At 47.9% G+C, this 14843-nt stretch overlaps 1 protein-coding gene across 1 annotated transcript in view; it reads right to left on the reverse strand.

The window, feature by feature from the left end:
• Positions 1-10019: 10019 nt before the first annotated feature.
• LOC142182992 (cGMP-dependent protein kinase 2-like) overlaps positions 10020-14843 on the reverse strand; it is a 93293-nt gene continuing 88469 nt past the window's right edge. Inside the window, exons 17-19 of the mRNA XM_075257840.1 lie at positions 13403-13465; positions 13021-13087; positions 10020-10215 (exon numbers count right to left, since the gene is read on the reverse strand). Coding sequence (XP_075113941.1) covers positions 10120-10215; positions 13021-13087; positions 13403-13465 — 226 coding nt within the window. The 3' untranslated portion in view covers positions 10020-10119. The remainder of the gene's footprint in view (positions 10216-13020; positions 13088-13402; positions 13466-14843) is intronic.

Below are 14843 nucleotides of genomic sequence, written 5' to 3' on the forward strand. Positions count from 1 at the left end.
ACATGAATCTGGGGGCAGAGATGGGGGACATGAATCTAGGGGCAGAGATGGGGGACATGAAACTGGGGCAGAGATGGGGGGACAAGAATCTGGGGGCAGAGATGGAGGGGGACATGAATCTGGGGCCACATATGGGGGGGACATGAAACTGGGGCCAGAGATGGGGGGGTGAGCATGAAACTGGGGCCAGAGATGGGGGGGTGAGCATGAATCTGGGAAGGAGATGGGGGGGGACATGAATCTGGGGGCAGAGATGGGGGGACATGAATCTGGGGGCAGAGATGGGGGTGCATAAATATGGGGGCAGAGATGGGGGGACATGAATCTGGGGACAGAGATGGGGGGGGACATGATTCTGGGCCAGAGATGGGGGGGACATGAATCTGGGGGCAGAGATATGGGGGACATGAATCTGGGGGCAGAGATATGGGGGACTTGAATCTGGGGGCAGAGATGGGGGGGACATGAATCTGGGGGCAGAGATATGGGGGACTTGAATCTGGGGGCAGAGATGGGGGACATGAATCTGGGGCCAGAGATGGGGGGGACATGAATCTGGGGCCAGAGATGGGGGGGACATGAATCTGGGGCCAGAGATGGGGGGGACATGAATCTGGGGCAAGAGATGGGGGTGACATGAATCTGGGGCCAGAGATGGGGGGACATGAATCTGGGGCAAGAGATGGGGGTGACATGAATCTGGGGCCAGAGATGGGGGGACATGATACTGGGGACAGAGATGGGGGGGGGGGGACATGAATCTAGGGGCGGAGATGGGGGACATGAATCTGGGGGAAGAGATGGGGGGACATGAATATGGGGGTAGAGATGGGGGGGACATGAATCTGGGGCAGAGATGGGGGAAAATAAATATGGGGGCAGAGATGGGGGGACATGATTCTGGGCCAGAGATGGGGGGGGGACATGAATATGGGGGCAGAGATGGGGGGGACATGAATATGGGGGCAGAGATGGGGGGACATGAATCTGGGGCCAGAGATGGGGGGACATGAATCTGGGGAAGAGATGGAGACGGGACATGAATCTGGAGGGAGAGATGGGAAGGACATGAATCTGGGGCAGAGATGGGGGGGACCATGAATCTGGGGCAGAGATGGGGGGGACATGAATATGGGGGCAGAGATGGGGGGGACATGAATATGGGGGCAGAGATGGGGGGGGACATGAATATGGGGGCAGAGATGAGGGGGGACAATAATCTGGGGCCAGAGATGTGGAGGGACATGAATCTGGGGGCAGAGATGGGGGGGACATGAATCTAGGGCCAGAGAAGGGGGGGGGCATGAATCTGGGGGTCAGAGATGGGGGGGACATGAATCTGGGGCCAGAGATGGGGGGGGGGGGGCTTAAATCTGGGGGCAGAGAAGGGGGGACATGAATCAGGGGGCAGACATGGGGGGACATGAATCTGGGGGCAGAGATGAGGGGGACATGCATCTGGGGGGCAGAGATGAGGGGGACATGCATCTGGGGGGCAGAGATGGGGGGACATGAATCTGGGGCCAGAGATGGTGGGGGGGGGGGGCTTAAATCTGGGGGCAGAAATGGGGGACATGAATCAGGGGGCAGAGAAGGGGGGACATGAATCAGGGGGCAGAGAAGGGGGGACATGAATCTGGGAACAGAGGTAGGGGGACATGAATCTGGGAACAGAGGTAGGGGGACATGAATCTGGGAACAGAGGTAGGGGGACATGAATCTGGGAACAGAGGTAGGGGGACATGAATCTGGGAACAGAGGTAGGGGGACATGAATCTGGGAACAGAGGTAGGGGGACATGAATCTGGGAACAGAGGTAGGGGGACATGAATCTGGGAACAGAGGTAGGGGGACATGAAACTGGGGCCAGAGATGGGTGAGCATGAATCTAGGGGCAGAGATGGGGGACATGAATCTGGGGGCAGAGATGGGGGACATGAATCTGGGGGCAGAGATGGGGGACATGAAACTGGGGCAGAGATGGGGGGGCATGAATCTGGGGGCACATGAATCTGGGGCCAGAGATGGGGGGGGCATGAATCTGGGGGCAGAGATGGGGGACATGAAACTGGGGCAGAGATGGGGGGGCATGAATCTGGGGGCACATGAATCTTGGGCCAGAGATGTGGAGGGACATGAATCTGGGGGCAGAGATGGGGGGACATGAATCTGGGGGCAGAGATGGGGGGGACATGATTCTGGGGCCAGGGATGGGGGGATATGAATCTGGGGGCAGAGATGGGGGGGACATGAATCTGGGGCCAGAGAAGGGGGGATATGAATCTGGGGGCAGAGATGGGGGGGACATGAATCTGGGGACAGAGATGGGGAGGACATGAATATGGGGGCAGAGATGGGGGGGGACATGAATCTGGGGGCAGAGATGAGGGGGACATGAATCTGGGGGCAGAGATGGGGGGGGACATGAATCTGGGGGCAGAGATGAGGGGGACATGAATCTGGGGGCAGAGATGGGGGGACATGAATCTGGGGGCAGAGGTGGGGGGACATGAAACTAGGGCCAGAGATGAGGGGCTAAGCATGAATCTGGGGGCAGAGATGGGGGACATGAATCTGGGGGCAGAGATGGGGGATATGAAACTGGGGCAGAGATGGGGGAACATGAATCTGGGGGGACATGAATCTGGGGGCAGAGATGGGGGACATGAATCAGGGGGCAGAGATGGGCGGGACATGAATCTGGGGGCAGAGATGGGGGGACGTGTATCTGGGGGCAGAGATGGGGGGGACATGATTCTGGGGCCAGGGATGGGGGGATATGAATCTGGGGGCAGAGATGGGGGGGACATGAATCTGGGGCCAGAGAAGGGGGGATATGAATCTGGGGGCAGAGATGGGGGGGGACATGAATCTGGGGCCAGAGAAGGGGGGGAGGACATGAAACTGGGGTAGAGATGGGGGGGGACATGAATCTGGGGGGACATGAATCTGGCGGCTGAGATGGGGGGACATGAATCTGGGAACAGAGGTAGGGGGACATGAATCTGGGAACAGAGGTAGGGGGACATGAATCTGGGAACAGAGGTAGGGGGACATGAATCTGGGAACAGAGGTAGGGGGACATGAATCTGGGGCCAGAGATGGGTGAGCATGAATCTGGGGGCAGAAATGGGGGACATAAATCTGGGGGCAGAGATGGGGGGGACACGAATCTGGGGGCAGAGATGGGGGGGACATGAATCGGGGGGCAGAAATGGGGGGGGCATGAATCTGGGGGCACATGAATCTGGGGCCAGAGATGGGGAGGGGGACATGAATCTTGGGCCAGAGATGGGTGAGCATGAATCTGGGGGCAGAGATGGGGGACATGAATCTGGGGGCAGAGATGGGGGGAAATGAATCAGGAGGAAGAGATGGGGGGGACATGAATCTGGGGGCAGAGATGGGGGGGACATGAATCTGGGGGCACATGAATCTGGGGCCAGAGATGGGGTGGGACCTGAATCTGGGGGCGGAGATGGGGAGACATGAATCTGGGGGCGGAGATGGGGGGACATGAATCTGGGCAGAGATGGGGGGGACATGAATCTGGGGGCAGAGATGGGGGGGACATGAATCTGGGGGCAGAGATGGGGGGACATGAATCTGGGGGCAGAGATGGGGGGACATGAATCAGGAGGAAGAGATGGGGGGGACATGAATCTGAGGGCACATGAATCTGGGGCCAGAGATGGGGGGGGGACATGAATCTGGGGCCAGAGATGGGGGGGACATGAATCTGGGGCCAGAGATGGGGGGACATGAATCTGGGAGCAGAGATGGGGGGACATCAATCTGGGGGCAGAGATGGGGGGACATGAATCTGGGGGCAGAGATGGGGGGACATGAATCTGGGGGCAGAGATGGGGGGATAAGAATCTGGGGGCAGAGATTGGAGACATGAAACCGGGGTCAGAGATGGGCGGTGAGCATGAATCTGGGGGCAGAGATGGGGGACATGAAACTGGGTCCAGAGATGGGGGGGACATGAATATGGAGGCAGAGATGGGGGGACATCAATCTGGGGGCAGAGATGGGGGGGGGGGGACATGAATATGGGGGCAGAGATGAGGGGGGACAATAATCTGGGGCCAGAGATGTGGAGGGACATGAATCTGGGGCCAGAGATGTGGAGGGACATGAATCTGGGGACAGAGATGGGGGGGACATGAATATGGGGGCAGAGATGGGGGGGGACATGAATATGGGGGAAGAGATGGGGGGGACATGAATCTGGGGGCAGAAATGAGGGGGACATGAATCTGGGGCCAGAGAAGGGGGGGGGCTTGAATCTGGGGCCAGAGATGGGGGGGACATGAATCTGGGGCCAGAGATGGGGGGGGCATGAATCTGGGGGCAGATATGGGGGACATGAAACTGGGGCCAGAGATGGGGGGGTGAGCATGAATCTGGGGGCAGAGATGGGGGCCATGAAACTGGGGCCAGAGATGGGGGGGTGAGCATGAATCTGGGGGCAGAGATGGGGGGCATGAAACTGGGGCCAGAGATGGGGGGGCATGAATATGGGGGCAGAGATGGGGGGGGACATGAATCTGGGGGCAGAGATGGGGGGGGACATGAATCTGGGGGCAGAGATGGGGGGACATGAATCTGGAGGCAGAGATGGGGGGGACATGATTCTGGGGCCAGGGATGGGGGGCTCATGAATCTGGGGGCAGAGATGGGGGGGGACATGAATCTGGGAGCAGAGGTAGGGGGACATGAAACTGGGGCCAGAGATGGGGGGTGAGCATGAATCTGGGGCCAGAGATGGGGGGGGACATGAATCTGGGGGCAGAGATGGGGGACATGAAACTGGGGCAGAGATGGGGGACATGAATCTGGGGGCACATGAATCTGGGGCCAGAGATGGGGGGGGACATGAATCTGGGGGCACATGAATCTGGGGCCAGAGATGGGGGGGGGACATAAATCTTGGGCCAGAGATGGGGGGGGGGGGACATGAATCTGGGGGCAGAGATGGGGGGGACATGAATCTGGGGGCAGAGATGGGGGGGGGGACATGAATCTGGGGCCAGAGATGGGGAGACATGAATCTTGGGGCAGAGATGGAGAGGACATGAATCTGGGGGCAGAGATGTGGGGGCATGCATCTGGGTGCAGAGATGGGGGGACATGAATCTGGGGGCAGAGATGGAGGGGACATGAATCTGGAGGCAGAGATGGAGGGGATATGAATCTGGAGGCAGAGATGGGGGGGGGGGGGACATGAAACTGGGGCCAGAGATGGGGGACATGACACTGGGGCTAGAGATGGGGGATATGAAACTGGGGCCAGAGATGGAGGATATGAAACTGGGGCCAGAGATGGGGGACATGAATCTGGGGCCAGAGATGGGGGGGGGGCATGAAATTGTGGGCAGAAATGGGGGACATGAATCTGGGGCCAGAGATGGAGGGGATATGAAACTGGGGGCAGAGATGGGGGGGGGGGGGGACATGAAACTGGGGGCAGATGAAGGGTGTATATGAAACCTGGGGGAGAGATAGAGGGGGGGACATATAATTTACGGGAGACTGTAGGAGGATTATACTTTGTGCAGGCACATGAAAAATTAATGAGAATGGGCGGAGTCAACACAAAAGTGGGCGGGGCTAAATTTGGCACTCTTTCAGTTTTTCAAAAGTTGGGAGGTATGGTCTTAGATTCCCTTTAAAGGAGCCGTATCATCATCTTTTCATTCATTCAAACCAAATATGAAATATATCAAAATTTTGAAATGTTTTCTATTTTTGGGGGGCTTCCATTTTGCCTAAACTTCCCCTCTGCTTTGGTTACAGCAATTAATGACATGCTTTACAGCAACAAAGTTCCAAAGTGAAAGAGTTCCAACCAAGAATCCAGAAGAACAGACACTGTGGTGTGCATTGTGACAAATCCAGCTTCCAATCATGGGGAGAAAAATTGGCTTTTTTGGGCACCTCTGACAGGCCGACACAACAAGTTCTGAGGGTCTTCCAGCTTCTGACTAGCTATGATGGATCAGACACTCTCTCTCTATTCAGCACAGTCTACCCACTGCTGTAGAGACCTACGTCTTCACCCAGACCCAACATCTTCTGACATCTGCCTTTGCTTGTCATCTCCTGCACCTCAGTCTTTGAAGGTGATGGGTGGTTTGGGGTGCCACTGACCTCACCAGGAGTCTTGGAACCTGAGCTCTTGCCAAATCTGACATTTCCAGAGCCCTGGTTCTCAGCCTATGAGTCTACATGGCATACCCCATGGGGTACATGTACCTCAGTTTCAGAACCACCGATTTAGACAATGTATTACACTTTCTTCTCATTTCCATGGAATCAATTTCAGAAATCTCATTTAAAGCACTTCCTTGTTTAGAAATAAAATACAAACAGGGAGACATGAACCTTGTAAGTAGTTCCCAATGCCTACAGTAAGAGGTCTTAGCATGTCTTATAAGGAGGTCCCAGGGCACCCACTAATTTACAACATGTTTCAGTTACTTACCTCAACATGAATTGTGGTACATTTCTGTTGATAACCATGTCTATGGAAAGCCAATGGACATATCAAATTGCTTCGACAAGAACCCATCCTGACTTACCCCTTCTTATGATTTCCCTTTCTTGCTACCACCGTACTCTGCTTCCAGTCAATGGCTGCACCAGGTTACCGTAGAACATCATAGATACCAGGGCTGTGGAGTTGGAGTTAGAGTCGGGGCTAAGTTTGAGTGGAGTCAGACAAAAGTTACCGACTGAATTCCTAAGAAGGAAACTTTTGAGTCAATCACCAACTTTTTAAAGAATTAGAAGAGATTTACTGCTTCGGTCTCACCCTGGCTGTCAGCCATATACGTTGGGGTCAGAGTCAGCAGTTTGGCCTGCTAACTCCACAGCCCTGATAGATATGGTCCAATGTGAAGAAGGAAAAGCTCAGTGTTCACATATTGTATACTTTGTGACCAAAAATCATGAACTAATGGCCATACTTATGGCCCCCAAATTTCCAATTCCATGGTAGAATTTTTATTAGACAGCAAAGATTTTTTTTTCTAATGACCAAATTCTACATGAACGCACACGTTCTCGGCTCCTCCGTACACCGACTTGGCAATGACCAGTATGACTTTCAAGTGAGACATGATTTTAATTAGGCAAAAGTGAAATAAACAACAAAAAAAGCCAAAAAATACAAATTCATATCCAGAGATATAAACAACTGAAGTAAGGGATGTAAAAGTAAGCAACTGTGTATGGACTCTAGAGACTGGAATGTACCGCATATAGTGTCCATACTTCAGGTGTTTACATTTGTAGAGGTTGAACATTGATATACAGATAGTGTGATGGTTTTCCCTGTGTACAATGAATAATATCTTAAAGGGGCATTTCCATATTAGAATTTTATAGCTTATTGTTAGGATATGTTCTAACATTCTGATCAGAAGAGTTATAACCTCTTGGAAAGAATTAATCCCAATAATGAAGAATCTGAGGTCCCACTATACAAGTGGACGCCAGTTGAGTGGAGCCATGTTGCCTGTCCCTGCACAGTGGGATGGTATAGTGACACCACTGTGCAGGGAAAAACTGTGGCGGTAAAACGGATTTCCCCAAATCAAATATTTTTGCCTAACCAAAGGATAGGGGATAAGGGTAAGTGCACACAGATTTTTGGTCAGGATTTTGAGGCCATATACGACTCAAAATCTTAACCCAGAAAAAAGAAGTGAGGTGCTCATTCAGGCCAAGTCGCCTCGCAATTTGGCATGAAGACACTCCCTCCTCCGGACTAGGCCCATTCATTGGGCCTAATCCGGAACGTAGCGCGCCGCTGGATGCCGGTGCGGTGCACCAGCTTTCAGTCACGGCTACCCGACTTTTGGTCTGGAACAAAAAAAACACGTGTGAACTTACCTTAAGAGGTTGAATGGTGGATGTCAACCACTGGGGTTCCGGTTTACCAAAAATAGATAGGCAATAATTCTTGTTTATGGGAATGACCCTTTATTAACCCCTTTGGTTGGCATATGCTAGTGTTGTAAATGATGTAAAAACCCCTTTAACTGATGCTCCTAACTGTAGGCTTCACAACTGAATAATTGACCCTAAGGTTTTAGGCAGATATATGGATATTCTCTCCTTATAGGTGGAGGGATTGCTATGGGTATCCTGACTATGCTAAACCAGATAAGAGCTGGGAGCCATGAGAATGTAGATATTACTGAAATCTACCTAGGTCTAAATGAAAATAATTTGCACATCATTGTGATATATACATGTGGTGAGACTTGGATGCATTAAAAAGTGTCAAAAAGTGTATTCAACTCCATGCCATGTGTGAAGGCTAAAGAAGTTCCCATATATAAGCGGGAACAAAATTGGTTGTATATCCCAACCAAATAACACTTCTATAGAATGATCTGTCCTGATCAACAAGGTCAGATAATGGGAGGATCTTATGGAAAGCCAATGGACATATCAAATTGCTTCGACACGAACCCATCCTGACTTACCCCTCCATGGTTAACTTCCTATGATGTCCTTTTCTTGCTACCACCATACCCTGGCTTTACCACTGCTTCGAGAAGACCACCCTCTTGTGCAGACCAGATGTGAGTTATGCTTATTGGCCCACTTCTTATGGGTGGTCGTGTCGAGGAGGTTTTACTGTACAACTGAGACCACTAAGATGGATTTATGTAGAAGAATAAACTCCATGACCATCAATAACTCTCAGCACTCATTGACCAATCGCCTATTTTCCTAGAAACGAAATCCAAAGAAAACTTGCTAAACCTTCACCATAAAACAATTACCCACGTGGACCAATTCCCATGTGACACCTTTCGTGAAAATTGAGTATATCATGCGTACTTGATTTATTATTTGCCCAGCATCTGTTCACTTTGTGATTCATGTTAGTCAAGAGAGTGTGGTTATGGGAGAAAAAAACGTCTTCCTATCTTTATGAAAGGTAACTTTTTAAAAAGTTGCAAAAATTTCCATCTACGTTTTCCCTGCAGGCTAGCATAAAATATAATCTATAAAACTGAACCAAAACCACCATATCTTCATCAATAAGAATTTAACAAATGGTGCACTGTACAACGTTCGATAAATTGCTCTAAAAAGCCGGTTTTGATACCAATTGGGCCCAATGGATCTCATTAAATCGATAAAAATGGACACAATCTATAGCCAATTACTGTAGATGAATGTTGAGCTTCGTACTCTCATAAAACACTGTCAAGGTATGAAAGAAATGTAAAAATAAAATCTAGAACCCTGAAAAAAGCGAAAACTGAAAAATATTCATGCATCTATACCTTTCATTTTTTTGTAGCAGAAATTGGAACTTCTGAAGTTCTCAAATCTTTCTATTCCCAATGTTCTTCCTAAAAATCCGTGTCCTTCTCTCAGCCCTTAAAAGAAAAGGCACATTCAGAAACGTTTCCACCTCATTTTGAAGAAAAAATAGCAATGCTTTAGTATCCGAAATGAATGTGGAAGTGAAGACATAAGTGACACCTAGCGATTAGACCTCAAGGTTTACAGCTCAAGGTGAACTTCCTTCAATGCGCTGCCTTATTATTACAGCAACCCGGAGTGCCTCTATTACAAAAAAATACCCCCGCTATACCGTGAAGCAAAAAGTTTCTTGTTCTCACATCTCCTATTCAAGTGAATGTAAATTAAAGTGATTAGCTTAGGTAACCTAACGAAAGAGGTTGCGTCACTTGTTGTAGATGCCTCACGTACATTCAGAAAGGTCATGGGCACTCTTAATAACAGAGAAAAGAAAACAGAGCAGCAAAACTATTAAGCACTGCTTAATTTATCCTACATTGTTTCTACAAGTGCAAAGAAAAGCACTCCTGAGAAAGTGTGTTACACAACATCACAAAAATGGCTGCCGTTCCTCCAAGCATTGTGAGACAGCCGAAGAGAGAAGAGTAACGTCTTCATATATAATGCTCAGTGTGGTCATACGGAAGTACATCATTTACGCTTCCTCTTGGGTTTGGTTCCTTTCTTTTGCGGAGTTTGCTTCTAAAATTTCCTAAACGTGATTGTTGTACACATGGTTTTGTCGTGTCTTCTCACAAGTCCATAAGAATAATGTCCAGGTCATTAGAAGTTTTTGTCCCATCCTGATAGTTCGTCTGGTGGATCTTCAGCTTCAGGTAGAAAACTGTCAAAATAGCTGTGATCTGTGATTCCCTTTATCTAGTAGAAGAAGAAGAAACGTTAGTCGGGCATGGATTGTGGTTAGGGTTGAGTGATTGGGATTGGAAAAGGTCGGATCCCAATCGGCGATCGAGCAAATTTCATAATCGGGATCAGCTGGAAAATGATCGAAAATCGGATTTTAAAAATGATCCTGAAATCTCAAGATCGACTCAACCCTAATCGTGGTCTTCAAAGACCTGAAAGCAAAAGTAAGGTATTGTTATGGTAGTAGTAAGTGGTCTTGGTCTGGCAGTATTATTTGGTAACAGTAAGGTATTGTTCAGGCAATATATGATAGTACTATGTGGTCATGGTCTGGCGGTATTTGGTAACAGTAAGGTATTGTTCAGGCACTATATGGTAGTAGCAAGCGGCCATAGTGTGGCGGTATTATTTGGTAACTGTAAGGTATTGTTCAGGCACTATATGGTAGTAGTAAGCGGCCATAGTGTGGCGGTATTATTTGGTAACAGTAAGGTATTGTTCAGACACTATATGGTAGTAGTAAGCGGCCATAGTGTGGCAGTATTATTTGGTAACTGTAAGGTATTGTTCAGGCACTATATGGTAGTAATAAGTGGTCATGGTCTGGCGGTATTATTTGGTAACTGTAAGGTATTGTTCAGGCACTATATGGTAGTAGTAAGTGGTCATGGTCTGGCGGTATTATTTGGTAACAGTAAGGTATTGTTCAAACACTGTATGGTAGTAATACGTGGTCATGGTTTGGCGATATTATTTGGTAACAGTAAGGTATTGTTCGGACACTAAGCGGTCCTGGGGCACAGAGATGGTTTGTACAGCCTAATCTGCTGCAAGTGTTCTTTACTGGCACAGCAATGCTAGGACAGACAGCGTAGACTGTAAAGTACAGAATGTACTGCTCACTCACTGTGGCTGCCGATATTTGGGGAGAGAAGATCTTTCATTGATATCATGTATAAGGTAATATCTTCTGTCAAGCTGGCCAGATCTGGTGAACCTGATTCTGTTGGGACCAGCCATCTTGGACCTCCTGACACTATCCGATGGCTTCTTCCATCTGATATATATTAAAGCCCCTGACACTTTCCGATGGCAGATGTTGGGTGAGATAAAAGGTCAGACATGCTGGATTTCAACATGCCCAATCCTTTTGTATGAACGGAGATAAGCATTCAACAGAGGTGCCAGCAGTTTTCTCCCCTGTCGCCATTGTAAACACAGCCATGCTTTGCTGAGCTAGGCATGGATATATACAGTATATACAGGTTTATCACAAGAGATAGCAGTTTGAACAAAAGGTCTTTGAAGGAATTTATCGACAAATTTTGAAATTTTTTTTTTTTTAAAAAAACAGATTTAGTGATATGGTCATAGGCATCAATTGCCTGGAGCGGACTGACTGACGTCTATGGAAGAGTTTTCTTGACATGCTCTGTGCATGGAGAGGAAGGAGATAAGCTGTGACCTATTGTCAGTAGTGGATGTAATGATGGTCGACTATAGGTGTTCTGTATACAGCTGTCCCCTTCTATACTGTCTGCCTTGTACATAATGTAAAAGGGGTGACTGCTGTAAAGAAAACCTCTACACATTAGGCAAGTATCAGTCTGTTATTTGGCTTAGTAAGTGGAGTGAAAATTGCAGGATATAGTCATTTTGAAAATAAAATCGAACATTCTTTAAATATAAATCATAAAAACTTGGTTTAAAGAAATAGGCCACGTTTTAGTGAAACATTCCCTATAAAGTTGAGAAATAAAAATCTGAGGGCAAAGGTTCACAATCCATTACCAGTTACAAAAACAGCATCCATTGTGGGGCCAGTGATGCACTCATCGCCCTGTATCTGACAATGACTAGGTCATAGGCTCATATTCCTGCTGTGATCTCTGATAACATGAATAAGAGGCTTCCTAGCAATCCAAATAGCAATAACAATGCAAAAGACAGATACGTCAGCGCCAGTTGTCCTTTGTGTTCGTTCAGAAACAATGTAACGTAATTACACTACATAGAACACAGATGCCACGACCGGAGCATCAATAAAACACTTTACGTTCCCTCTAAGTACATTAGGAAAATGAAAAATAAAATGTTTTGCGCAAATTTAATTTGACGCCAGCGTGCAATTTATTCAGCTGTACAGAGGAATTGAGTTTCGTTTAGGAAGACATTTATGTTTTTATTACAACGCAGCGTATACTTAAATATAGGTTTGGAAATTAACCCCTTATTACAATGAGGTACTTGTAAATCATAGAAAACCTTGATTAGGGGATGGGGGATTAGGGGATTAGGGGAGTGTGCTCCTTCTTACGAGTATGGAGTCTTACAAAGCCATTTTTGCTCCACTGGGTTGGATTATGGGAAAAATATGCAGATGTGTTTTCCAAGATGTAAATAGGAAAACTGTGCCTCTGCTTGCTTCCCGCTAGGGGCAGCCCCCTTAAACATCATGCATGACTTTTTCAGTAAGTCTTTATGCTATAAAGCAGGGTTTAGCCAAACTAGTATTTCTATTCCAAAAGGAACAGATTCCCAGCTGTGGACAGTGCTGTTTCAATCTGTTGGATCTCTTCAGCACGGAGTAGGCACAGAAGCTCATGCTATAATTGCTGGAATTAATAAAATCTCCAATATTGAGCAACATTGGCATCCAAAGTATTTGGTGGTGGTGGGGGGGTGATTGGGGCACCACAAAGGAACCCACAAGTATCTAATTTCAGAATGTGGTAACAAAAAGAAGCCTAAGAAATACGTTCGTAGTTGAGCGTCACATGATCTTTGAAAAAAATTGTCTTAAAATATTAGACACACCTCTCTCTTCAGTGGAGATAGTAATTTACGGTTGCGAAGTCCATCCCAATTAAATCCTTGGAACCATCTGTAAGTGAGTAAGACATTATTGCTAAGAAATTTTGACATACATGAAAAGATTACTTTCCCTTCAAGGCCCACAACTAGGCTACATATGTGTGTGTTCTACAGGGCAGATTTTTTCCATAAATAGTGGAGCTCCCCTTTAGGGGTGACACTGCCAATGCTGATATATAGTAATGGAATGGATATAGTAGCGTTAAAGTGTATTTTTAAATGTTTACAATGTGTTGCTTGTATGATTTATGTTTTCAAGTGGTATCAATTTTAATAAATTTAATAAATTATTTACACCTTATCTATGGGTTATTATTCTACTTACTTGTGTTTTCTTATGTCACTGATGCCATTTTTACGATTCCCAAGTCTTTCTGCAGGGTTGATCCTACGATTATAAGAGAACAGTTCTGGATATTAGACATTGGTGTATCTGATTAACCAGCATATGTAAATATCAAATCTATATAAATCCATACTGCTTATGGTTGCAGGGGTCAATATTTAGTGATTGCCCCATCCTCATATACAATATATACCATATTTACAACTATGCAGGAAAACATTTTTATAAAATAGCTCTTTTCAGAGTTACACTGGAGGAACACTGTACACATATACTGAACCTGCCAATCATGCAACAGGGTAGCAGCAGGGGATGTAGGCGAGGACATGGATATCCAGCTGGGCATCCAGTCCACAGTCCAGGTACTAGAGAGGGGCTGCCAGCAGTGCTCCTCGTCAGTAGCAGAAGGGGGCGAGGACGTGGACGTGGATATTCAGCTGGGTATCCAGTCCACAGCCCAGGAATTGGAGAGGGGCTGCCAGCACCCAATTAACTCAACCTTCTCCTCCAATCCCAGCCCCTTCACCCTAATGAAATACTTAAAAAACCTCATAAATTTTTTTAGGGCTACCCCCCAAGTGCCTGCAATTCAATGTTTAAGGGGTCACCCCCAAGTGCCTGAAAATCAGTGTTTTAGGGCTACCCCTCAAGTGCCTGCAATTCAGTGTTTTAGGGCTTCCCCCCAAGTGCCTGCAATTCAATGTTTTAAGGATACCCCCCAAGTGCCTGCGAATAAATGTTTTAGGGCTCCACCTCAAGTGCCTTCAATTCAATATTTTAGGGCTAACCCCCAAGTGCCTGCAAATCAATATTTTAAGGGTCACCCCCAAGAGCCTGCAAATCAATATTTTAGGACTCCCCCCCCCCCCAAGGGCCTGCAAATCAATGTTTTAGGGCTACCCCCCAAGGGCCTGCAATTCAATATTTTAGGGCTACCCCCCCCCCAAGTGCCTGAAAATCATTGTTTTAGGGGTCACCCCCAAGTTCCTGCAAATCAGTGTATTAGGGCTACCCCCAAGCACCTGCAATTCAATGTTTTAGGGCTACCCCCCAAGGGCCTGCAATTCAATATTTTAGGGCTCCACCCAAAGGGCCTGCAATTCAACGTTTTAGGGCTACCCCCCAAGGGCCTGAAATTCAATGTTTTAGGGCTCCGCCCAAGGGCCTGCAATTCAATGTTTTAGGGCTACCCCCCAAGTACCTGCAAATCAATCTTTTAGGGCTACCCCCCAAAGGCTTGCAAATCAATCTTTTAGGGCCCCCCCCCCAAGGGCCATGCAATTCAATATTTTAGGGCTCCACCTCAAGGGCCTGCAATTCAATGTTTTAGGGGTCACCCCCAAGTGCCTACAAATCAATGTTTTAGGGGTCACCCCCAAGTGCCTGCAAATCATTGTTTTAGGGGTCACCCCCAAGTGCC

Source organism: Leptodactylus fuscus, chromosome 10 (genome assembly GCF_031893055.1).
Source record: "Leptodactylus fuscus isolate aLepFus1 chromosome 10, aLepFus1.hap2, whole genome shotgun sequence".
NCBI lineage: Eukaryota > Metazoa > Chordata > Amphibia > Anura > Leptodactylidae > Leptodactylus > Leptodactylus fuscus.